This window comes from Zeugodacus cucurbitae, chromosome 6 (assembly GCF_028554725.1).
Source record: "Zeugodacus cucurbitae isolate PBARC_wt_2022May chromosome 6, idZeuCucr1.2, whole genome shotgun sequence".
In the NCBI taxonomy this organism is placed as follows: domain Eukaryota; kingdom Metazoa; phylum Arthropoda; class Insecta; order Diptera; family Tephritidae; genus Zeugodacus; species Zeugodacus cucurbitae.
In genome coordinates, this window is record NC_071671.1 from 34,681,699 (window position 1) to 34,709,545 (window position 27,847).

General features: G+C 36.8%; 1 protein-coding gene across 4 annotated transcripts in view; it reads right to left on the reverse strand.

Moving 5' to 3' along the window:
• Phm_1 (peptidylglycine alpha-hydroxylating monooxygenase) overlaps nucleotides 1-27,847 on the reverse strand; it is a 114,287-nt gene that overhangs the window by 60,719 nt on the left and 25,721 nt on the right. For all 4 annotated transcript variants that reach the window (XM_054234298.1, XM_054234299.1, XM_054234300.1 and 1 more), the window contains 3 exons: nucleotides 22,037-22,094; nucleotides 21,041-21,128; nucleotides 1,495-1,567 (listed from right to left, as the gene is read on the reverse strand). In XM_054234298.1, coding sequence (XP_054090273.1) covers nucleotides 1,495-1,567; nucleotides 21,041-21,128; nucleotides 22,037-22,094 — 219 coding nt within the window. The remainder of the gene's footprint in view (nucleotides 1-1,494; nucleotides 1,568-21,040; nucleotides 21,129-22,036; nucleotides 22,095-27,847) is intronic.

Sequence of the window (27,847 nt, forward strand, 5' to 3'; positions counted from 1 at the left end):
GTTGCTCGTTAGTAAGTCTATTCATGATGAAATGTCAAAGCATACTGAGCATCTTTCTCTTTGACACCATGTCTGAAATCCCACGTGATCTGTCAAATACTAATGCATGAAAATCCTAACCTCAAAAAAATCACCCGTTATAATAGAACATAAATTACAAAAATATCGAGAACGCCCAAACCGATCTGGCTAATTTTAGACTTGAAATATTCGTGGAAGGCCAGGAAAAGATTAGAGAGTAAGTAAATATGGAAAAATTGCGAGGAAGATAATAATAAGAGAATTTTTTTTCGAGTTGACAAGAAAAATATAAAAAGAGAAAATAAAAAAAATAATATTTTGAAGGTTATCATTGTTGCCTTGTTAAAATATTTTTGTTATTGATCAATTGTATAAGGTTGTGTCGATAGCCCAAAACAATTTGTAACAAATAAGGAAAGGCTAAGTTATGGTCCAACCGAATATTTTATATTCTCGCAATTTATTGATGTAATTTTATTAAGATAACACACAATTTGACCTATATATTCGACATAAAGTCCAATAGAAAATCATCATATATAGTATATGAGGGCTGATGTAATTCCAGAACCAATTTCACTCATTTTCACCACCCAGGTTAACGGGAATGGGCGCGACTTGGCACCTGTTAGTAGGCATACGGCACATTCGGCCTTGAAATTACTCCTAAATTGCAAATGAACGAAACACCAGTCAGCAAAATCGTCAAAAATGGCGCTTTAACGAAGATTTTCCAAATTTTCAAGAAGTCGCTGGAGGTACTGCACAGGACTTTAAAAGATCTTAATTGTCGATGAAAGTTTTTGGTGGAGCCATGATTCTGTTAGCAGGTGATTTCGCCAGACTCTTGCAATTATTCCTGAATCAACTGTTACTGACGGGCTAATCGCACGCCTAATATCATTTAATATGTGGCGACACATAAAGAATCGCCAATTAACAACTAACATATGAGTGTTTTTGCAACAATATCACATTGCGATTGTAGAAGCAGTTGCAAATGGTAGGGTCGGAGTTAACACCTCGATGGATGAAAAACATTTCCAACAGATTTCTGTCACTTCATTGACTCGAAAGATAAGTTTTCCTGACATGAAACCTCAATATGATACATAAATGACTGATTGAATGATCTATATTGGTGGTAAAAAAACAAAGATATCGATGATCTTAATGCGACAATTTAACATTTCGGTCTAGGAGAGTTGACACAGCTACAAATCAGGATGACGTAGTCAATTATCCCAAACTATTTAAAATTGCCTTACTCTCACCACTCACTTTACAATTAAAAGTAGTGTGAGTTGTCATCCTGCTGCGTAACCTCGAGTAATCAATATCTTCGCTGAAGCCAAGATTGGACCAACGTAATTTAATGTATACCTTGCCACAAAAACGTGTGGCCGGGCCTGCTAGTATATATATATATTTGTATGTTTAACTTAGAAAAAGCATGTAAATGAATATGTTTACCTGTGAATGTGAATGAACACCGCAAGGACTGGCCGAATCAGCAGAATACTCCTTCGACATCTCTCCACAATTCCTAAAAAATATTTTTCATTAATATATTTCCATTATATCAAAAATTCATAGCTATGTACGTAAAAAAATGAATTCTGTAGCAAAATGAAATAATAATATTTTATTTAAAATACATCTCTCCACAATTCCTAAAAAATATTTTTCTTAATATATTTCCATTATATCAAAAATGTATAGCTATGTACGTAAAGAAAATGAATTCTGTAGCAAAATAAAATAATATTTTTTTATTTAAAATATAAAAAAACTACATGAAATATGTGACCACATGCCTCGAATTCGTATATATGAATTTAAATATTGAACTTCTTTATGATCACTTGAACTTTATGACGTTATTGATAATCGAAGAAAGGTGTCAGCTATTTCTTCATTAAACAGATGTAGTCTGCTTTAACCCAATTGTTGTCGAGGCTAGTGCAATTCGTTCCACTTCTTCATTCTGTGTCCTAATCCATATTAATATTAATATTATATTAATATATTAATTAATATATATCTAATATATAAAATTCTCGTGTCACAGTTTTCGTTGCCATACTCCTCCGAAACGGCTTGACCGATTTTGATGATATTTTTTGTGCTTATCCGGTATCTATGAGAATCGGCCAACACCTATTTTTCATCCTCCTAAATGTTAAGGGTGGTCCACCCCTAAATTTTTTTAACTTTCCGCGAAGAAAATTAAAAATTTTCTAAAATCGGGAAATTATTGGTTGTTGAAGTTCAAACCGATCTGGCTAATTTTAGTCTTGAAATATTCGTGAAAGGCCAGAAAAAGATTAGAAAAATAGTAAATATGGAAAAATTGCGAGAAAGATATCAATAAGAGAATTTTATTCGAGTTGACAAGAAAAATATAAAAAGAGAAAACAAAAAAATAATATTTTGAAGGTTGTCATTGTTGCTTTGTTAAAATATTTTTGTTATTGTTCAATTATATAAGGTTGTGTCGATAGCCCAAAACAATTTGTAAAAAATAAGGAAAGGCTAAGTTCACGTCCAACCGAACATTTTACACTCTCGCAATTTATTGATGTAATTTTATTAAGATAACACACAATATGACCTACATATATGTATATTCGGCACAGAGTCCCATAGAAAATCATAACATATAGTATATAAGGGCTGATGTGATTCCAGAACCAATTTCACTCATTTTCACCACCAAATTTAACGGGAATAGGGGTAACTTGGCACCTGTTAGTAGGCAAACAAACGGCACATTCGGCCTTGAAATTACTCCTAAATTGCAAATGAACGAAACACCAGTCGGCAAAATCGCCAAAAATAGCGCTATAACGAAGATTTTCCAAATATTCAAGAAGTCGCTGGAGGTACTGCACAGGACTTTAAAAGATCTTGATTGTCGATAAACGTTTTTGGTGGAGCCAGGATTCTGTTAACAGGTGATTTACGCCAGACTCTTCCAATTATTCCTGGATCAACTGTTACTGACGGGCTAATCGCATGCCTAAAGTCATTTAATTTGTGGCGACACATAAAGTATCGCCAATTAACAACTAACCCTTTAGGTTTTTTTGCAACAATATCAAATTGCGATTGTAGAAGCAGTTGGAAATGGTAGGGTCGCAGTTGACACCTCGATGGATTAATAGCATTTCCAACAGATTTCTGTCACTTCCTGACATGAAACCTCAATATGATAACCATAAATGACTGATTGAATGACCTATATTGGTGGTGAAAAAAACAAAGATATCGATGATCTTAATGCGACAATTTAGAATTTCGGTCCAGGAGAGTTGACACAGCTCCAAACCGGGATGACGTAGTCAATTATCCCAAACTATTTAAAATTGCCTGTACTATCACCAATCACTTTGCAATTAAAAGTAGTGTGAGTTGTCATCATGCTGCGTAATATAAATCGACCTCGAGTAATCAATATCGTCGCCGAAGCCAAGATTGGACCAACTTAATTTAATGTATACCTTAGCCACAACAACGTGTGGCCGGGTCTGCTAGTTAATATATAATATTATAAATGCGAAAGTAACTCTGTCTGTATGTTACTCTTTCACACCTAAACGGCTGAACGGATTTTAATGAAATTTGGTATGGTAATAGATGATAACCTAGAAATGGTCATAGGCTATAAATAATCACGCCATCGTTCTTAGGGGGTAGGCAGTAGGCAGATAATTAAATTGAGTTAGTGATTTTTAGTCGTTTTTGGTGGGGACTTTTGCTCTTTCACGTTTAAACGGCTGAACGGATTTTGATGAAATTTTGTAAGGTAATAGATGGTTACCTAAAAACGGATATAAGATCAAAAAGATCACGTCATCGTACTTAGGGGGTAAGATGTAGGCAGAAAACTGAATTGAGTTAGTGATTTTTTATGGTTTTTGCTGGGAGTTTTGCTCTATCATCCTAAACGGCTGAACGGATTTTGATGAAATTTAGTTAGGAGATATTAATAATTAACATTTTGTTTTACTTCTAATTTACAGTTATATATATATATATATTTGGCGTAGAAACCGCTTAAGCGATTATAGCCGAATCCACCAGAGCGCGCCACTCGTTCCTCCTTTTTGGCCCCAACTGGAAACACCAAGTGAAGCCAGGTCACTTTGCACTTGGTCTTTCCACCGGAGTGGAGGTTGTCCTCTTCCGCGGCTTCCTCCAGCGGGTACTGCATCGAACACTTTCAGAGCTGGAGTGTTTTCATCCATTCGTACAACATGACCTAGCCAGCGTAGCCGCTGTCTTTTTACTCGCTGAACTATGTCAACGTCGTCGTATAAATCGTACAGCACATCGTTCAGTTACAGTTTCATAAATATAATATAAACATTTTTTTTTACAATTGTACCTAGTATACAACAATTAAATACTAACAACAATTCAATTCTAATAACTTAAAAATAATAATTAAAAGCTAAATGTTAGAAAAATTCATTTGCTGCTACAGTTGCCTTGCTAAGTCTGAAGGCCTCTTACGTTTCAGTCGGTTTTCTCGTTCAGCAGTACCGATGAGTCTGTATGCCTCTTCATTTACATGCTGTATAAGCCTCATTTTGTGAGTCTTTGCAAGTTTGGTTATTTCGTTCACTACTGAATTCACACCAAGATCACGGTGAAGGTCAGCAAATCTAACATACCAAGGAGCATTAACTATACTTCTTAGTACCTTATTTTGGAAGGGCTGAATGCAGTTTTGACTTGAGCAACCCCATAGTTGAGCTCCATAGGCCCAAATTGGCTTTAGTACTTGATTATATATAAACAGCTTGTTCTTGATTGAAAGCGTGGATCTCCTACCGACTAGATGGTAAAACTTAGCAAATTTTAAATCAAGCTCACATCTTTTTTTTGACCTGCTCTTTCCAGCGAAGCTTAGCGTCTAGGGTAATTCCTAGGTACTTAGCATTATTGTGATGTGGTATAGGAGTACCATTTATATAAATGGGATGGTATGATGATTTTTTTAAAGTGAAATCTACGTGCATTAATTTGGAACTGTTAAATTTAGCATTATTGTGATGTGGTATAGGAGTACCATTTATATAAATGGGATGGTATGATGATTTTTGTAAAGTGAAATATACGTGCATTAATTTGGAACTGTTAAATTTAATACGCCACTTGGAAGCGCATTTAGTAATTGCATTGACTGCTGTTTGCACTCGAAGGGTACATACTGAGGTACCTGCTGCTAACAGAGCTGTGTCATCGGGAAATGTCGCTGTCACATAACGTGAGTCAGTGGGGATATCACTTGTAAAAAGCAAGTAAAGCATTGGCCCCAACACGCTTCCCTGTGGAACACCCGCTTCTATCGGTTGCAAGTTTGAGTATGCATCCTCTTGCTTTATGCGAAAGTATCTGTCTTTTAGGTAGGAAGCAATTATTTCGCAATATTGTTTAGGTAATACCTGGTCAATTGTTGAATGATGATCACGAAAGCCGAACTGATGTACTGGTATAAGGTGTTTTCCTCTTTATGAGAACGTTCTCGAAGACTTTCGATAGAGCTGGTAGCAGCGATATTGGCCTGTAAGATGTGGCATCATGTAGTGGTTTACCCGGCTTAGGTATCATAATAACTTCTTATACTTTCCAAAGCGATGGAACGTATCTTAAGTATAATGCGCTGTTTACAATTTTTTTATACAATTCTTTAGTAGATTGCGTAATATCTCTCCGGTTATTAAATCAAACCCAGGAGCTTTTTTGAGCCTTGCGTTCCTGATAAGACTTTTAATTTCTTTACAATTAACTGGAGAAATGTTGACGAGTGGATCCAACCAACTATTTTCACAGTTTAGCTCATCTCCATCGTTAGGTGTAAATGTGTTTCTCAAATGATTTGCAAATACTGCAGCTTTTTGTGCATTCGTTTTGGCCCATTCAGTTTCGTTTAATTTTATTGGTGCGACATGTTTTATTTGTTTATTAATATTCCTTGCAGCTTTCCAGAGCGAATAATCGGTAGTTTTATCAACAATGAGTTTGGACAAATACGTTTTGAAGGAATAGTTTTTAAACTGTCTAATTTGTGTTCTTAGTTCCGCTGTACATCTATTAAGCTCTGTTTTGAGAGCTGCCGACCTAGTTTGCAGCCATCTTCGTCGAAGTTTGCGTTTTTTATGGATACCATCTAAGATGTAATTTGGGAATTTGTTTCCACTTAGATTCACGCGAATATTCGGTGTACTATTCCACGCAGCATTTTGAATTACTTTTGTGAAAGATTCAACTTCACAATCTAAGTCGGCATCTGTCGATATGCGCTTTAGCTTAAAATCGACTTTATTCAGTATAGTATTAAATTTATACCAATCAGTATGTTTATTAGATAGAGAACACGTGTCAGACGAAATTACAGGTTTTTCACATAAAGTTAGTAACACTGGTGAATGATCAGAGCTTAAATCTGAGCTAACTTCAATACGTAAATTGATTTTTGATACTTTGTTGATGACAAAAAAGTCAAGTAGATCTGGTAATTTCCTACTATCTGCAGGCCAATAAGTGGGTCTGCCTGTCGAAATGACATTGCATCCAATAACTTGTATAGCAAACGTGATCCCCAATGAGTGTGTTTTGCATTAAAGTCACCACCCATGATGCACCTTCCGTCATATTTTTTTAATAAACTCGTATAAGTATCAGTGTTGATATTATGCCTTGGCGGACTATATAGAGCAATTAAGTATAATGACTGACTGTGCATTTTTACTGAAATTGCTGTAGCTTGAATTTCTTCAGTCTTAATCTGGGCTTCTTCGAAATGTTTAATAATACTTTTGATTAAAACCGCGCTTCCTCCTCGTGCTGAGTTTGCCGGGTGCGGAGTGTGGAATAAGTCATAATTTTTGAATTTTAAAAATGAATGGTTCGTAAAATGTGTTTCGGACAACAAACATACATCAATATTTCTGTCGTTTAGAATAACTTCCAATTCATGTTTACTTTTGGAAAGACCATTGGCGTTCCATAGCATTATTTTCAAAGAGTTACTGTTCATCAATAAATTGTATATGGTATTCAAGAGCGCTGAATTTGGGATAACGGACTACTTTTTTGAACTGTATTTGTCTGACCTTGCTTAGCCATTTGCGCAAATGTAAGTTTAGAAGTTGATGGTGGGGGTTTTACTTCCTTCCTTCCTTTGTACGCAACGGAGTTTTTCGCCTGAGCATTGACATTCTCCTCAACTGTATTACCATTCTTTATGTCTCTAATTTTTTGCAGTTCTTTTGCAACGACACAACCACGGTAGCTTGCAGGATGAGAATCGCCGCAGTTGCAACATTTGGCGGGATCTTTTTCTGCTTTGGTGCATTCAGTTGTAGGATGTTTGCCTCCACATTTCACACATCTCGATGACTTACCGCAGAAGTTTTTTGTATGTCCAAAAGCTTGACAGTTTTTGCACTGAGGAATTAATTTAGAGGCTTCGATAGGCTCTACCACTTAAGTTTGTTAATTGCATTTAACACATTAAAGCCTTGAACTTTAAGATCGTTCAAGATGGATTGAGTATCACATGAGTGGTGTAAATTCTTTATCATTACCTTTATTGGCCTGTTGTGTTTGCTCTCGTAGCTAAACCAAGGTATATTTTCGTTTGACAAGAATTTTGTTGTTGTTCGATAGTCAGTAGGATCAAATGTATTTAGTTTGTAGGCACCGTTACTCAACAGCTTTATTAAAAATTTGCTTTTGTTAGAGTGGTAATATTCGAATGTAATTTATTAAAATCTTTAACATCGTTTATTATAATTGGTGGTGGACGATGGATTTTGGCCGCATTATTAATGGCCGCATTTTCATTATTTTTATTTTCCAAAGGGCTATTAATTATTGGGGAACTATCAGCTTTACCTTTTTTTTGAAGATCGCTTCTTTTTGAGTATCCACTCAGTTTCTTTAGATAGTTCATCTTCATCCGTATTGTATACTTCATCAACACTTACATTTGATGATTTTGGTGCTGTACCAGCAGGCGTGCTTATACTGGCTTTCAGTTCTTCATTTTCTTTTTTTAGTGCTACATTATCTTTGTGTAATTGATTACACATCGCTTCTAAGATTTTAAGCCTTTCATTTACAAGAGAGTTAGCCTTTTGTAACTCTTTAATTGTATTCACTCTAAACGTGCTTAGACTATTTCTCGGCGTCACCTCATGTTGAGGTTCAGCCATTTTTTGTTTTTACCGCTTTCCCTACTGGGTGTTAGCAACCTGTCGTTTGGTCGGTAATGCAGTTGGGAATAAAACTTTTTATGCTGTATTTATTAAACATGTATGGCAGTTTGATCACAGCTGGTAATTGTACGAAGAGAACAGCTGATTGTACATATAATCATTTGCTTGTTTAGTACGGCTGTCCGCATCCACAATAACGCTTTGTGTTGTTTTTTTTCTCCCTTCTTCTTTCTCTTTCCACAAATTGTTTTTATAAACTTGGGATCACTAACAAAACGTTTAAGCAATTTTGTTTCCTTTTTTTTTACAAGATTCCGCAAACCACAAAAGTGAAGACACATTCGATCAATGCCAGGACTCTGTGTCTTTATTTCATGCACAAAAAAATTCGGTTTCTCATTCAGTTTCACAATGTTATTTAGACTTTTTCACGGCACCGAAAATTGCACTTTCGTTCACTTCAACTGCTCACACTCTATAGATAAATATATATAAATATAAACATGAATTGCTGTTAGTTAGTCTCGCAAAAAGTCGAGAAGGGCCAAACCGATCTGGCTAATTTTAGTCTTGAAATATTCGTGGAAGGCCAGGAAAAGATTAGAGAGTGGGTAAATATGGAAAAATTGCGAGGAAGATAATAATAAGAGAATTTTATTCGAGTTGACAAGAAAAATATAAGAAGAGAAAACAAAAAAATAATATTTTGAAGGTTGTCATTGTTGTTTTGTTAAAAAATTTTTGTCAATGTTTAATTGTATAAGGTTGTATCGATAGCCCAAAACAATTTGTAACAAATAAGGAAAGGCTAAGTTCGGATCCAACCGAATTATACTCTCGGAATTTATTGAAGTAATTTTATTAAGATAACACACAATTTGACCTATATATTCGGCATAAAGTCCAATAGAAAATCATCATATATAGTATACTAGCAGACCCGGCCACACGTTTTTGTGGCTAAGGTATACATTAAATTAAGTTGGTCCAATCTTGGCTTCGGCGACGATATTGATTACTCGAGGTTGATTTATGTTACGCAGCATGATTACAACTCACACTACTTTTAATTGCAAAGTACAGGCAATTTTAAAAAGTTTGGGATAATTGACTACGTCATCCTGGTTACTAGCTGTGTCAACGCTCTTGGACCGAAATTCTTTGTTTTTTTACCACCAATATAGGTCATTCAATCAGTCATTTATGGTTATCATATTGAGGTTTCATGTCAGGAAAACTTCTCTTTCGAGTCAATGAAGTGAAAGAAATCTGTTGGAAATGCTATTAATCCATCGAGGTGTCAACTGCCAACTATTTCTACAATCGCAATTTGGTATTGTTGCAAAAACACTCATATGTTAGTTGTTAATTGGCGATTCTTTATGTGTCGTCACAAATTAAATGATTTTAGGCATGCGATTAGCCCGTCAGTAACAGTTGATCCAGGAATAATTGGAAGAGTCTGGCGTAAATCACCTGTTAACAGAATCCTGGCTCCACCAAAAACGTTTATCGACAATCAAGATCTTTTAAAGTCCTGTGCAGTACCTCCAGCGACTTCTTGAATATTTGGAAAATCTTCGTTATAGCGCTATTTTTGGCGATTTTGCCGACTGGTGTTTCGTTCATTTGCAATTTAGGAGTAATTTCAAGGCCGAATGTGCCGTTTGTTTGCCTACTAACAGGTGCCAAGTTACCCCTATTCCCGTTAAATTTGTTGGTGAAAATGAGTGAAATTGGTTCTGGAATCACATCAGCCCTTATATACTATATGTTATGATTTTCTATGGGACTCTATGCCGAATATACATATATGTAGGTCATATTGTGTGTTATCTTAATAAAATTACATCAATAAATTGCGAGAGTGTAAAATGTTCGGTTGGACGTGAACTTAGCCTTTCCTTATTTTTTACAAATTGTTTTGGGCTATCGACACAACCTTATACAATTGAACAATAACAAAAATATTTTAACAAAGCAACAATGACAACCTTCAAATTATAATTTTTTGTTTTCTCTTTTATATTTTTCTTGTCAGCTCGAATAAAATACTCTTATTATTATCTTCCTCGAAATTTTTTCATATTTACTCACTTTCTAATCTTTTTCTGGCCTTCCACGAATATTTCAAGACTAAAATTAGCCAAATCGGTTTGGCCGCTCTCGTTTTTTTGCGGCACAAACGAACAGCAATTCATTTTTATATCATATTATTATCAAGCGACAATTATTTTTAATTCCGCCCAGGACCATTAAAAAATTTCAAAATTTTTAACTCGTGATATCTTTTGAAAGGTATGTCAGAATCTAATAATTCAAAAAGTTATATAAAGGTGTTGAAGCGATCTTAAATAATAAATCATTTATTTCGATAAGGATTAATACTAAGGTATAAATAAAGAGCCTTTTCAAGTAGTGGTATTTTAATTAATTTTTTTATATAAAATCGCTTATTGTGACAAAACTATAATAGTTAGAGGTATGATGTCGCGTTTTTTGTAGATAATGATAAGTTCTACAAAATTGTAGTACATCACTTTGTTATATCTTCAATCGTTTTCGCAGCATTCGCGATTAAAGAAAGTTTTTTGGTATTTTTTTTTACATTATCGGATTTTTGGTAAGGAATCCTATTTTTTTTTAAACTAAATATAGCCTATGTCACTCAGGGATAGTATATCTTTCCAACGGTGAAAGAATTTTTCAAATCGGTTCAGTAGTTTCTGAGCCTATTCGACACAAACAAACAAAAAAACAAACATTTCCTCTTTATAATATTAGTATAGATGAGGGCTGATGTAATTCCAGAACCAATTTCACTCATTTTCGGGAATAGGGGCATCTTGGCACCTGTTAGTAGGCAAATAAACGGCACATTCGGCCTTGAAATTACACCTAAATTGCAAATGAACGAAACACCAGTCGGCAAAATCGCCAAAAATAGCGCTATAACGAAGATTTTCCAAATATTCAAGAAGTCGCTGGAGGTACTGCACACGACTCTAAAAGATCTTGATTGTCGATGAACGTTTATGGTGATTTACGCCAGACTCTTCCAATTATTGCTGGATCAACTGTTACTGACGGGCTAATCGCATGACTAATATCATTTAATTTGTGGTGACACATAAAGAATCGTCAATTAACAACTAACATATGAGTGTTTTTGCAACAATATCAAATTGGGATTGTAGAATCAGTTGGAGATGGTAGGGTCGCAGTTGACACCTCGATAGATTTATAGCATTTCCAACAGATTTCTGTCACTTCATTGACTCGAAAGAGAAGTTTTCCTGACATGAAACCTCAATATGATAACCAAAAATGACTGATTGAATGACCTCCATTTGTTGGTAAAAAAAATATATCGATGATATTAATGCGACAATTTAGAATTTCGGTCCAAGAGAGTTGACACAGCTACAAACCAGGATGACGTAGTCAATGATCCTAAACTATTTAAAATTGCCTGAACTATCAACACTCACTTTGCAATTAAAAGTAGTGTGAGTTGTCATCATGCTGCGTAACATAAATCGACCTCGAGTAATCAATATCGTCGCCGAAGCCAAGATTGAACCAACTTAATTTAATGTATACCTAGCCACAAAAACGTGTGGCCGGGTCTGCTAGTTATTATATATTTTGCTATACCACCCATTGCCATACATATGTATATGTAAATCAAACTTGTATCCGGTAGGGTTTCACTTGACTTCAGTAGGAGCTTGCGAAATTGAAAATACAGCAAAACCTGTAAAGTTGGACACCCTTATATTTTGGACACTCACTCGAATTGAACAAAATGTTCTTCAGCAACATAATAATATACCCAGTTTTTTAAATAAAGTTAACATAATGAGAAAAATTGCATTTCCTCATAACATGGACACTCGCGTAACTTGGACAAAAAGTGCTGTACCACAGGTGTCCAGCTTAAACAGGATTTACTGTATATTGTAACAAGTATTAAGTAGGACATAAACTTGTAGACATGTCTGTGCTACATGTTTAGTATTGCGTACCGGCGCATCGTGTATTGGCGGGTATGCATACCAAATTCTAAGTCTGCATACCAGTATGAACATAATTGAAATGTTTCTGCTCGTTGTTGCGATGGGTAGCAACGTGAATAGTATTGTATGCAGACAGATCTCATTCTTGCTTCAATTTTGCAGTAAAAGGTTGTGTGGGTGCGTCATGACAATTATTGAAAACGAATTTTGGTGGGAATTTATTGAAGCCTTTAGGCTCAACCGACACTGGATTAGTCAAAAACATCTTTAACTAATAAGACACAAAAACGTGTTGTACTCTAACCCACACAAACACAATGCGACGTAGCAAGACATTTTGTTTTTTATCTCGATTGGTGAGCGTTGAAATAAAACGAAGAAAAAAAGTGTTAGTTACTGTAAAAATATCGTTGGATTCGGACGATGAAATTGTGGAAGCAAATAGAAAAGAATGGTGGATGAATCCATACAACCAGAAGCAGGATTGGTAAAATGTTATTAAATAATTGATTTCTGAACTGAGGAAGCATCCGAAAAAATTTCGAAATTTCACAATTATGCAGGTGATAACATACGAATATTTGCAGTATTTAAAAAAACATTTAATTTTTAAGCAAAATACAAACTACCGCATACCTCCTGCGGAATGATGAATTATAACACTATGGATATAATTAACTAGGAGAACGCTCCGGCTTCGCATGGGTTTAAAGAAACATTTCAAAAGTTATAAGGTTTTACACACTCTCCCATACATATGTATGTAGTTTGCCGTTTCTTGTGTGGGTTCATTTAAAAAAAGTAAAATGAGGAAAATTCGAACATGATATTATATTTTATTTGTAATGAGCTAAAACTTGATAACGACCTCCAGTCTTTGGTGTCCGTTGTCTTTCTCTCTGATTATGAAGGCGTTAGGAACGCTCAGAGTTCGACGCCCTAATGCGAGCTTGTATATTAGTATAATAATAATATGTATTTTGTTTTTAAGCCGCTACACACTCGTTACTCGACTCTCAAGTGCGTACTTGGGATGTTTTGAAATTTTGTTAAGCAAGCAAGCAGCTGCGAGCGCTCTTTACACGACTTTCTAGCACGCGATTGCGATGCGAAGAGAATGACTTGCAAGCGATTTTCAGTTTCAGATTAAGATTCTCCATCACGGAGTCTTTTTGATACCCTCAGCTGGGAACTATTTCCTGAAAGTTGAGATTCTAGCAATAAATATAACCTATGTTACTCGGGGTTAATGTAGCTTTCCAATGGTGAAAGAATTTTTGAAACCGGCACAGTAGTTTTTGAGTTTATTCAATATAAACATACAAATCTTTCCTCTTTATAATAGTAGTATAGATTTATTTAATAAGGAGGATGGAGTCATATGTAGAAGTTCACGTAAGTGAGGAAAGTTTCTGACTGTCATTCACTTGGGAGTGGCCAGGAACGATTCTTTTACATGTGGCTCAAGCAGCTCACGACTTCCGGTCTTAGACCAAGTATCCTCTGGGTAGCCAACAGACATCCGTTTGGAGGCGAGCTAAAGTGAGAAGGCGAAACCCGCCTATGCGGTTGTGCGTAGGGTTTGGGACCCACCACATAAAAACACCCCCCAATGAAAAAGAAAAAACAGCCTCGGATGAGAGACCCCAATTTTGATGACGACCACTGCAAACGTTTAAAGGACTACGAAATAAGGGCATGCACCTGGAATGTCCGGACCCTTAATTGGGAAGGTGCCTCTGCCCAGCTGGTTGATGTCCTCGTAAGAGTAAAGGCTGACATCACCGCAATCCAAGAAATGCGATGGACGGGATAAGGACGGAAGAAGGTGGGTCCTTGTGACATCTACTACAGCGGCCATATAAAGGAGCGCAAATTCGGTGTGGGGTTCGTGGTGGGAGAGAGACTCCGTCGTCGAGTCCTGGCATTCACTCCGGTGGATGAACGTCTAGCCACAATCCGCATCAAAGCGAGGTTCTTCAACATATCGCTGATTTGCGCCCACGCCCCGACGGAAGAGAAGGACGAAGTGATCAAAGATACCTTCTATGAGCGCCTAGAACGTACCTATGAGCGCTGCCCCCGCCACGATGTCAAAATCGTGCTTGGCGATTTCAACGCTAGGGTGGGTAAAGAAGGTGTCTTTGGCACAACAGTCGGAAAATTCAGCCTCCATGACGAAACATCACCAAACGGTCTGAGGCTGATCGACTTCGCCGAGGCCCTAAATATGGTCGTCTGTAGTACTAGATTCCAGCATAAGAAAATCCATCAAGCTACTTGGCTGTCCCCGGATCGAATCACTCGCAACCAGATCGATCATGTTGTGATAGATGGACGACATGTCTCCAGTGTTTTTGATGTGCGTACGCTTCGTGGTCCCAACATCGACTCGGACCACTATCTTGTAGCAGCTAAGATACGCACCCGCCTCTGTGTAGAAAAGCGTACACGTCAACAAACACAAGGAAGGTTCGACATCGAGAAGCTGCAATCACAACCGACAGCCGAAGCGCACTCCTGTAGGACCCCCAGAGGTGATCTAGTTATTGATGACCAGAGTATACTGAGTTTGTGGAGGGAACACTTCTCCAGCCTGCTGAATGGCAGTGAAAGTACAACACCAGGAGATGGCGAACCCGATTCCCCAATCGACGACGATGGAGCAGATGTTCCATTGCCCGACCGTGAAGAAATTCGAATAGCAATTACCCGCTTGAAGAACAATAAGGCGGCGGGTGCCGATGGATTACCGGCCGAGCTATTCAAATACGGCGGCGAAGAGCTGATAAGGTGCTTGCATCAGCTTCTTTGCCGAATATGGTCGGAAGAAAGCATGCCTGACGATTGGAATCTCAGTGTACTCTGCCCAATACACAAAAAGGGAGACCCCACAATTTGCGCCAATTACCGTGGGATAAGCCTCCTCAACATCGCGTATAAGGTGCTGTCGAGCGTATTGTGTGAAAGACTAAAGCCCACCGTCAACAAACTGATTGGACCTTATCAGTGTGGCTTTAGACCTGGAAAATCAACAACGGACCAGATATTCACCATGCGCCAAATTTTGGAGAAGACCCGTGAAAATAGGATCGACACACACCATCTCTTTGTCGACTTTAAAGCTGCTTTCGACAGCACGAAAAGGAGCTGCCTTTATAGCCAGCGGAGCCGCTGTTTTTTTATTCGCTGGGCTATGTCTATGTCGTCGAATAACACATACAGCTCATCGTTCCATCGTCTGCGGTATTCGCCGTTGCCAATTCTTAAGGGACCATAAATCTTCCGCAAAACCTTTCTCTCGAAAACTCCTAGTGCCGTCTCATCGGATGTTGACATCGTCCACGCTTCTGCACCGTAAAGTAGGACGGGAATGATGAGAGACTTGTAGAGTTTGGTTTTTGTTCGTCGAGAGAGGACTTTACTTTTCAATTGCCTACTCAGTCCATAGTAGCACCTGTTGGCAAGAGTGATTCTGCGTTGGATTTCAAGGCTGACATTATTATCGGTGTTAATGTTGGTTCCTAGGTATACGAAATTATCTACAACTTCAAAGTTATGACTGTCAACAGTGACGTGGGAGCCAAGACGCGAATGCGCTGACTGTTTGTTTGACGACAGGAGATATTTCGTCTTGTCCTCGTTCACCACCAGACCCATACGTTTCGCTTCCTTATCCAGGCGGGAAAAAGCAGAACTAACGGCGCGGGTGTTGTTTCCGATGATATCAATATCATCGGCGTACGCCAGGAGCTGTACACTCTTGTAGAAGATTGTACCTTCTCTATTTAGCTCTGCAGCTCTTATAATTTTCTCCAGCATCAAGTTAAAGAAGTCGCACGATAGCGAGTCACCTTGTCTGAAACCTCGTTTGGTATCGAACGGCTCGGAGAGGTCCTTCCCGATCCTGACGGAGCTTTGGTGTTGCTCAACGTCAACTTACACAGCCGTATTAGTTTTGCGGGGATACCAAATTCAGACATCGCGGCATAAAGGCAGCTCCTTTTCGTGCTGTCGAAAGCAGCTTTAAAGTCGACAAATAGATGGTGTGTGTCGATCCTTTTTTCACGGGTCTTCTCCAAGATTTGGCGCATGGTGAATATTTGGTCAGTTGTTGATTTTCCAGGTCTAAAGCCACACTGAAAAGGTCCAATCAGTTTGTTGACGGTGGGCTTTAGTCTTTCACACAGTACGCTCGATAGAACCTTATAAGCGATGTTAAGGAGGCTTATCCCACGATAGTTGGCGCAGATTGTGGGGTCTCCCTTTTTGTGGATATTTTATGTATCACGGAATCAAAAACAGTATACAACGTCATAAGACGCGCAGAAAACGAGGGCAGAAGCGAAGCAAAGTCAAGCCATGCTGAGATATAAGTATACATCAAGACTTGCTCAAAAAATACGACAGATGTGCAAAAACGCTTCACTTTCGCTGCAACGATGGCCAATCATCCGGTAGAATATTGGGATGACGTCATATTTTTTTATGAAACCAAAATTATGCAATATTATAACGATGGCAAAGGTATGGTTCAATACGTTAACTGCACTTGAAAAGCAAAACGTCGTTCCATCAGTATTATTTGGAAAACTGTGAGTAATGATTTGGGGTTGTATCGCCAACCGAGGAGTGTGACAGCCAACATTCAACTTTTATTAAGACAATGATCGCAAGCATAAAGAGCTTCAGGTACGGACTTGGATTCTTTATAACTGTAGCAAGGTCATTGATACCCCCTGCCGGTTCTACGCCACCGGAGTTGACCCGGATTTTATCTGGTCAAGGGCTGCCTTTTCGGAGATCTAACCCTGTTTGGATCGATTAGTTTTAAGTCCAGTTGTACGTCATTGAAGCAACACCTTGCAGCAAAGTTGCTCCATATCCTCTTACTCCGGGCTGGAATCGAGTTCAACCCAGGGCCTGAGGTATTTTTCTGCTGCGTATGCGCTAAAAGGCTCCATCCAAATATCACCTCGGTTAGGTGCAACACATACAATGGTTGGAGCCGTCTTAAGACCTGTTCAGGCCTTAAGACTCATAGTTAGAATGTGACCTCAGTCAGATGCAATTCCTGCACTGGCTGGTGTCATTTTTCGACGTGTTCCGGCCTGCGCACCACACGTGAGTGGTGTTAATGTTAAAACACCTAGGGTCAACGGGAGTAGAATATCTCACCAAGTTACTTAATCTGTCGCTAACCACTCTTAAAACACCCGATATGTGGAAAATCGGAAGAGTGGTTCCACTACTGAAACCGGGGAAACCCGCAAACCTAGGGGAGTCCTATCGCCCGATAACTCTTCTTTCCCCGGTAGTGAAGACAATTGAGGCCTTACTGCTCCCGACACTCACATACCACCTGAACCTAGGAGAACATCAACATGGTTTCCGTAAAGTGCACAGTACCACCACAGCACTTAGCGTCATAAACGTCCATATAGTTCATGGTCTTAATCAAAAACCACCCTGTAAGAGAACCGTCCTAGTAGCGTTGGACCTGTCAAAAGCTTTTGACACGGTCAACTTAACAACTCTTCTAGAAGATATCGAACTACCTGAGCGGTCGACAATCATCTGTATTATTTCGAGGTAAAACATCGAAACTTAGAAAAATTAAAAAAGGGATTGCACAGGCCGGTATCCTCTCCCCGTTACTGTTTAATTTCTATATTTCCAAACTTCCTCAACCACCAGAGGGAATTTCTGTTACCTACTACGCATATGATTGTACGATAATGACGTCGGGCACTGGCATCGATGACATATGTTCGAAAGTGAACATCTACCTCCCCGAACTTTCTCGCTTTTTCTCTCTGGCACTCGCACCCACTAAATCCACGGCGACCCTTTTTACCAATTGGACGAAGGAGTACAGACTAAGTCTTAACATTCACTTCGATGGCACACCAATTCGGACAGTAAACAATCCCAAGATTTTGGAAGTCACATTTGACAATCTGCACTACTTCACTCCACACACGACTGCGATAGTCACTAAAGTGCAGAGCCGCAACAAAATCCTCAAGTCGCTAGCCGATAGCACTTGGGGAAAGGACAAAGAAACGTAGCTGGCCACTTACAAGGCTATCGGCCGGCCGGTATGCAGCACCGGTATGGTCGCCTGGATGCAGTGACACGCAGCAGAGCAAGCTACAGACGTGTCAAAACACCGCACTCCGAACAGCAACAGTATGTCTCTTGATGTCACCAATGACACATCTTCACAGTGAGGCCATTATGCTGCCTATTAAGGAGCATAACGAACTGCTTACCAATCATCGTAGAAATCACCCATGTAGTCACTTGCTGGAAGCAGAACCGCTCCCTATGTGCATCAAGAGATCATTCCTACAACACCTCGACGAACTCAATCCATATGCCGACCAGACTGCAGACGCAAACAGTTTTAGACACGCTCTAAACGCCATTCACAGTGGAGCTATCAACATCTTCATTGACTCCCTTCCAGTGAATGGCGTCCTTGGAACCAAACCACCTCCTATAGCAGACGAAGAGCTCGAGTTGCCACGTGAAACCAGAGTGACCCTTGCGCAACTTCGATCTGGATATTGTATCAGGTTAAACTCCTACTTATCTATACTGAACCGCGATCGATTTGTAGTAAACCCAAATACCAGTATTTATTTAATAGACATTCGCTATTTAAAAAAATTTTAAACAATAAATATTAACATTTCTGAAATGGAGAAAATAAGATTTATTATTGTAAAATAAGACAAAAACACGTATATTCTCTACAAAACACAGAAGTCGTTAAATTATATCTCCGAATCGTGTAACAAACCAAAGCGGTACATGGCCTTGGCGTTTAAAAAAAAATGAAAAAATTTCTTATTTTCCTTTATTTATGTTTATATTTCGAAATTAAAAACTTTTACTAATTTATTGATTAGGTACATATATGTGTAATCTCGTAAATAAAAAAAAACGCAAAAATTATTTTTTTTTTACAAGCGTTAAGTAAAAACATGTTCGTATTCCGAAATACAAGCTCACAGCCAAAATGATGCACAAATGTTTACCGTTAGCCGCGACAGCTTGGCGCCGATTTTCGAATGTAAAGTAAATACTTTTATAATTGTGAGCTATCCCTGAATGATATTTAAAGGTTTTGACATTTTAGTATTTGTAAAGTATATTTTAAAATGGGCCGCCAAAACAGTATTGACGTGTGCGAGTTAGTCCTAAGTATTATAAAGACGGAAAAAGTCAACTCAACGTCGCGTAAGTGGTGAAACTGAGTCAAGGAACTATTCGTCATACCATTTAATGTTATGTGTCGTAAATAAAATAAAACGAATCATAATAAAACATTTAACGAAAGTGACTCCCGTTGGATTGCACGGAAAATACAAGAAAATTAAGTTTAAAGTGCTCCAGCTTAAAGCAACGAAATGGACAAAATCCTTGGGAAGTCATCTCAAAACCACAAGAAGAAATAAAGCCCGAAATAAACCATACATCAATGCTAAAACTCGAAGTGCAAGGTTGAAGGTTGCAAACCAACAGTTATATAAGCCTGCAAGCTTCTGGAATACCGTAATTTTTGCAGATGAGAGTAATTTCAACCTCATTATGTCGGATAGAAATAGATATGTATGGACAAAACCAATTGCTGGGCTACAAATCTACATAGTACCGTAAAACATGGTGCAGAGCATGTAATGGTGTAGGGATGCATGTCGTCTCCTGGTGTCGGGATTTTTGAATTCATCGATTGTTCTATGTACCAGCGAAATTAAATACGTTTGATAATTTTCGGTACTATCAAATCAAGATCTGAAGTAAAAATTCGGAGTTGTACAAAGTTGGCTTATTTGGAAATGTCCACATAGTACAAACACTAGCGCAATCGTCATGAATCGATTTGAATGCAATTAAGAATCTGTAGTTTAGGAACGAGACATGCGAAAATACCAAATTAGAAATACAGCCGACTTGAAAAACCCCCTGCAAACAGAACGGGATAAATTTGCTCCAAACTATACAAAGAAATTTGTAGAATCCATGCTGAAACGTATGAAAGCAGTTATTGATAGTAAGGAGCATCCCACAAAGTACTAATTGACATAAAAATTTAGTTGTGTCCTTAAAAAATTGCAATATATTTGTTTTTTTTTTGTTACTGTATCATTTTCGCAGTGAGGTGCAATGTTACACTGTAGTTTGTTTTTATTGTAGATAAATAAAATAACTATAAAATCTGATTTTTTGAAGCATAAATTTGGTGACACACATCTGGTATTCGTCCGCAGTATAGTATTCTTATTACATGTGTGTCTCGCGTATTAGTGTGTAAAGTGTTTCTTGACAAACTGTATATACATATTGTAAAGTGAATCATGAATCATGAAGAATTCAAACTTGTGTTATATGGGAAATAGGCGTGGTCGTAAACCGATTTCACACAAACTGTAACAGCAGGATGTTATGAAAATAATACGTATCAAAATAGGGTGAAATTGATCCAGTAAATCCTGAGATATTGAGGGCGGCAGCAGATTTTTCGTTAGTTAAATCACTTTTAATAGTTTTCAACATAATATCTTTAGTATTTCTCGTATTATATACAAAAAAATATTATTCACGGTTATTGCCAGCACTAGTACAACACGTGGTTACTGCAAAGCAATTAAATGTAATATTTTAAAGTAGACATTTTTTTCCAAAAGTAATATGCAATAATAATGTAATACAAAAGATACTGGGATACTGGTGTGGTTTATTATAATTATCGCATCTTACCAAACTGGTTTGGTTGATCCAGGTTCACCGCAACCATACACTAACATGTGATGCGCCGTGTTCATTGTTGCATTTGGTTCATAACCAACTGAAATAAATTAAAACAGTAAAATTCATTATGTAATATTTATGTATCTATATCCAAATATAAATTATAACTTATAGTAAGTTTATATATAAAAATAATCTCGTTCTAAGTTCATTCAATAATCTAACCGTTTATATAGTCATAGGAGATTATCAACTGTTAAATTTTTTTGTATTTGTTGTTGTACTGCAAACCTCTATCCCTCGCTGAATCTAGTTATATAATCCGAAATTAATTTTTAACCTTTTTAACATAAAAATGTTATAATCATATTCCATACCAATACATACACGTTTTCTAATTATTATTTTTATAAATTCGTGTACATGAATCAAACTGACAGAATCAGCACTGATATAGAGGAGATGGGTGTACCAATACCGCCCTGAATCAATTTACGTCTGAGCTCTCTAGCGAATTGGGGGAAGTAGTAATATCTGTCTTCTTAGACATCGAGGGTCGCCCGACAACGCTTCCATCGTCTCAGCGCTGGAAATGAGACAAGTCTGCGAGAGTGATAAACGAATGTACAAACCAAATAATTATACACAAGACTGCTGAAGGCTTTGGTAAAGGAAAAGTGTTCTCCACCCAAAACATTATGGGAGATTACAGAGAGGCTTCCTCTAGCGCCGATGACTCGAAGACGTCTGAAAGCATATACCTAATTTAGCTGCCGGGACACAAAATCTTTGCAGAAAATAAACTACTCGTATTGGTCCGATCGGCTCAGCATCACTACTGCTGGGTTTGGACTTTACACATCCAAGTAAGAAGCGCACCCACTTCCATAATCCCAGTACTATACTACTTATATTACCCCTAACGTTTGGATTTGCTCAAACATATTATTAGCTAAAACGTAGTATATAATATAAAGGACATTTCAAAAGGCAAAGTTTACGTACCTATAAAATAGCTGGTAGTATAGTCGACTTTTACGGGTGTACATAGATAAAGTTCTGGCTGAAAATACATAAAACATAGTTTCGTATTAAAAAATGTCGTTGGAGGTTTTCTTCCTTATATCTTAAATAGTATAAGTATGCTTTAATTTGACATTATATGTATGTATGCGTATAATAAGTTTTATTTTTATATTATCACATGCACCCATGCAAATCCACGTCTATATGCCATTAACTTAAAAAACCGCCTAAATTTCACTGTAGTTATTGTAATAGACCATCGTAGTACTAAAAGTTTGGTTTTCATCAAACTTTGCTGGGTGAATCGTGATTTTCAAAATTAATAAACCCATTGGATCAAATTTTCGTCAACCAGTTTACTTGTTTTCCTGACATTTCCAAAAATCAATAATTCCAATTTGGCATCTACAGTTCGAAAAAAATGGAATTAATCAAGGTTATTACACGTAATACCTTATCTTACGCCACGTCCAGCTTAGACACACGTATTTTTCATAGAATTGAAGAAATATTCGCACATCAGCGCTAGCAATGATTTGTATATTGTCAATGAAGACTGTTCATTGCTATGAATATCAAGAGCAATAATGGGAGATCTCGATTGATGCATGAATATAATCTTGTCAAGTTACATCAAGGTCACAGTATTATAAGTAACAAGTAAGGAAAGGCTAAGTTCGAGTGTAACCGAACATTTTGAGCTCTCGCAATTTTTTTATTTACAGTTTACCCTCGAAAACACGCTTTAAAACGTGAACACTCTCTTTTATTCATTGACTATTGGAAAATGAAGAAAAATTTATTTATCGTTTGTTTATCCGTGTGGGAAATAAGAACTAGCAATATAGTGCTTTATTGTTGAAAGAAAGAGCCAAAACCCTGCAAGTGTAATTTTCTTAAATTTTTGGGGTTTTCGAGCGTGCGCTGTTGTTTTATTAAAATACCAAACTATTTAACCCATAAATCATTATATTATTAGCTAAAATATATAGGGGCTGGGGTAATTCATTGATTTTCACCACCAAGTACGTATCCAATATTATACGTTCACTATCTTGCTAATATAGGTCACAATTTTGAAAAGCCGTAAATCAGGCATATGTGGGCTAGAGGATGTATTGACCCATTTTTGACACAGAGACACACTAATATAAGGAACACATCTCCTCTGAATTTCTTTAGAATATCTAAAAGATTGACCAATATTTTCGGTAAAAAATTTATCACAAGCACTGAGGACCTAATGTTCGGTATCTGACACCTTGAAAGCGTATATTCCGATTTCGGCAATATTTAAACGGGCAAAGCCGCACTAAAAGTGCAGAATTTGTTGTTCTATTCTGTTATGAACTTAAAAATTGTGGTATTGTTACAGGCACGCCTACTTGCCTGTTAACCGATTTCGCTATTTTTCTTTTCCTAACTGTACTATTGAAATGCCAAAACAATGGTATGAACTGAATTTCGTTGAAATTGGTCAAGTGGGCGGCGAAACTCAATTTTATATAAATATGAGCGAAGCTCTTCTATACCATTTTTACAATACAATTTAGGGTTTATGGTGTTTTTCCCCTACTGAATTAAAGCACTTTTCAAAACAACCTTTGTATGGGAAGTAGGCGTGGTTATAATCCGACTTGACCCATATTCACGATATATACAAACAACTTAATAGCGGGAGTGGCTACGCCTACCTTGCCAAAAACAGCATCAAAATGTCCCTCCCTAGTGTGATTCTCAACACCAAATTCTACATTCATAATATTGACTTTTCAAAAGGAGATATCTACATCTTAACTTTTTTTTACAAAATAAGAAAACGTTCTAAGGAGATATTTGCTGACCTTCGCTTCTATCGAGTGTACTGTGTGAAAGACTAAAGCCCACCGACAACAAACTGAATGGACCTTATAAGTGTGGCTTTTGACCTGGTAAGCTGACGTTGAGCAACACCAAAAGCTCCGTCGGGATCGGGAAGAACCTCTCCAAGCTGTTCGATACCAAATGAGGTTTCAGACAAGGTGACTCACTATCATGTGACTTCTTTAACCTAATGTTGGAAAAAATAATACGAGCGCAGAGCTAAATCAAGCTAAAGTTGACGTACGCCGATGATATCGACATCATTGGAAACAACCCCGCCCCATTAGTTCTGATCTTTTCAGACTGAAATCGTAGATAATTTCGTATAATTAGATACCAGTATCAACCGAAGTGACTTCTATATATATATATATATATATTTGTTGCGATTGACTTAGACATTGTTAAGCGAATCAAAAGACATCGGCTACGTCCCCCACTCCGTTTGAAAGACCAGGTGGAGAGCGACCTTGTTACACTTGGGATTTCCAACTGGCCCCGAATTGCGAGGGAAAGAGAATGACGCGCTAGAATCGATTCGGCTATAATCGGATAAACGGTTTCAACACCAATTACATACATACATACTGCAAAATAGTTTTTGTGTTTAGGAACTATGTCATTACATTGTTCTAACTAAACAATTTGGTAAAAATAGGAACTTGCCATTTAGAGTTTTTGTGATTAGGAACTATGTCATTACATTGTTCTAACTACACAAGTTGGTAAAAATAGGAACTTGCCATTTAGAGCTACACAATTCTTAAAAAACAGAATATGCCCTTTTGAAAGGGAACTTTAATAATATCTACGTTTGTGGTTTTTTTTTTTTTGTAAATATGCCTTTTAGTTCTGTACTGTGTTGTAAATAACCCCTATACATAATACTGTATTGTGGTGTTTTTTTTTTCAGTTAATCGAAACTTACCACCAACCGTGAAATACTCAGGTGGACATGATATGGGTGGGGTGCATATCATCCAAAAGCGTCAGAAATTTTGGTTTTTGTTGATGGGATTATAAACCAGCACACTTTTCTGTAAATTTTGAGATATAGTTTGAAAGAATCTGCATCAAAATTGGTGAGCAAAAATAAAAAGCCCGAAATGTCTTGGTTGCTTGAAAATTCTTCCAAAGTTATAGAAACGCCGACTCAAAATCCTGAAATAAATCCAATCAAAAAATTATAGAGTGAATTGCACAGGCGTTGCGCCAAAACGCGGTTTCACCGCACTAAAAACACGGCTCCTGGAAGAATCTTGTCAAATCGTTTGAGCGAAGTTATAAAAAACCAAGACAATAACACAAAGTACTGAAAACTGAAAAAAATATTGGTTTTTAAAACGCTTTTCTATTAATTTATCAATAAAACCGAATATTAGTTATTTTTAATTAGTTTGTTGAATTACTGCAACAAAAAAAATGTTGATATGTACATATATTCTTAGCTAAAATATAAAACTACACCAGAGAATGTAGAATATAGAGAAGGTCCAATTGCGGACCAGCGTGTGAATTGTCAAAAACTAACAATATCCTATAAGCGAGTTTCACCACGGCTGGCTCGGAAGGAGAAATATTAACAGTGCATCGTGACAGAACTGAGTATTAATTGAAAAATATGCTGAGGATTACATTTCTATTATAGACGCATGTTAGGCTTTTTGTTTATATGTTGATGCATTTATATGCTTACTATATACAATTAATATGAAATTCGTTTTGCGGATCTTTATGAATGCATCCACAATTGAAAACATTATGCGATTTCAGGAGTATATGTATAAAAAAAAATTTTATTATATATTTATGTAATGTTTTATAATAATATACATAAGAATATGTTTATATTTTTATACTGAATACATTTCGTATAACACTAAAATGAACTTCATATTTCGTAACTTAAACTTGCATATATACATATCATACATATCGCTCATTTCCTTGAATAGTGTCACAACTCAAAAAAGTCGATTTTTCATGAGAGCGATTTAAAGCTTTCAATTGTCACTTATTTAGCAAATATAGAAAAATGCCATCAGTTTATTGAAAAATATAGTGGCCTGTAATACGAGGACAACGAAGATTTTATATGAAGCCATGAGTACACATATTTACATACATACATTGAATGTTGACAAATTGACATAAACACAATTCGAATGGTTCTTTTGCTATTTGTTCACATGTGCACATAATTACGAATTCGCTTACGTTATGTGCTCTTGATGCCTATGAGCTTGGCTGACAGCAAAGGACTGAAGTGATGGTTTCTGCGAAAGCATATCAACAGAAACTGATTATAGAGCAATTCCTTATGCTCCTTAACAGGAAGCATATGAGCCTCCTTGTGTAAGTGCTCGACCGGAGTAATCATGAGACAACCTGCGACTGTCCGGAGTGCGGTGTTCTGGCAAGTCTGGTTGCAACCAGGGTTCCATATAAGGGCAGTTTAGTAACAGAGCGGACGGCCTAGGCAATTCAGTTGGTTAATATAATCGCTGTAGATTTTGTTATACTTCTAGCAGTAAAGAAGCGATATAGGTCGAGGAAAATGCGTTTACTTTCGAATTTCTTTATTTTCCTTTCCTTGATAATCCCGGTTTCGTATTGTCAAGGTAACTTTTTTTAAACGAGTAGTAAAGCAAATAAAAAAAAAATTGTGTCGTGATGAATAATAAAAACACTATTCTATTCGCGCGGCCTAATGTCGCCATTGCAGAAAGTAACTCTACGCAAAATAAGTCAGTAATCCATAGTGTTGGTTCGACTGGGGCTATTTTTTTAAATCGCGACCGAAAGCCGCCAATGAAAATAAAAAATTTTCGGCAAAGGAGCAAGAAAAATAAATATATCGATGGCTTAATATAGAAAAGGAGTATCTACACTTTTCGTTACTTTTCAGGAGAAGGAAAAAACTGAATAAAAAAAAGGTAACAAATTCAATTGTGGTATAATTTTGTTATTACTTTTAATTTCTTTGAAGTTATTTGAGATAGGGTTTTATGTTGTTATTGTAACTTTGAATGAGTTAGGGCTTTTTTTATATGATTATAAATCCGTTATTTACGATCATAGCCCACTAATTTTTTAAGGGGAGGAGTATTTGACAGTGGTCTACCAGAATACATTAAAAACGCGATTTCGAAAAAAATGTAGATACGCCTTTTCTATATTAAGCCAACGATATATAATGCTTTCTTTGATAAACCTCGATGTCGGTTCGACCATGGGGTTTAATATGTAAGGCGCAACGCGTGACGGGTTTAAAATGGATATGGTTGGATAGGGGAGATCCTCTAGATCTCTCCACGAAGGGGATTGCTACTCTGTAAAACTTTCGCATTTTATTAAATGCTGTACAGTTACAGTACTTTTCGTTTAATAGACCCTATGGTTAATTGGTAATTAAATGAACGGTGTTATCGGGCAAAAAATATAGCTTATGAAAGCACATGTAAATTTTTTCGGATAATTGGACTCGGTTAATTGATTTTTCCGCTTAGTTGGTTCCAAATATATGTCATCAAAAATCATTTTCCTTTTAAATTTCCCCGGTTAATTCCACCAAATATTATTGTTGAAAAAACTAATCTTCTAATCAGCACTGAATATTTTTTAAATAATAAATTTTAATAACATATATATACATACATATGTACATAAATAGATTCATAGATACCTACATATGTAAGTACATAAATTGTTATTGCATTTTTTCCTATAACGGTAAAAAATATTCAAATATTTGAAAAAACTTTAAGTGCACATATGTATGTATGCAGTTTCCTTTAAGGGGTTAGGTGGGTTTAAGAAGTTGAAAACATGAGTATATATTTTTTTTAATGTATACAATCATATATTTCATTCAGCATATTAAAAATACATATTTAAACTGTATGTTGTGAAATTTATATTTACAAA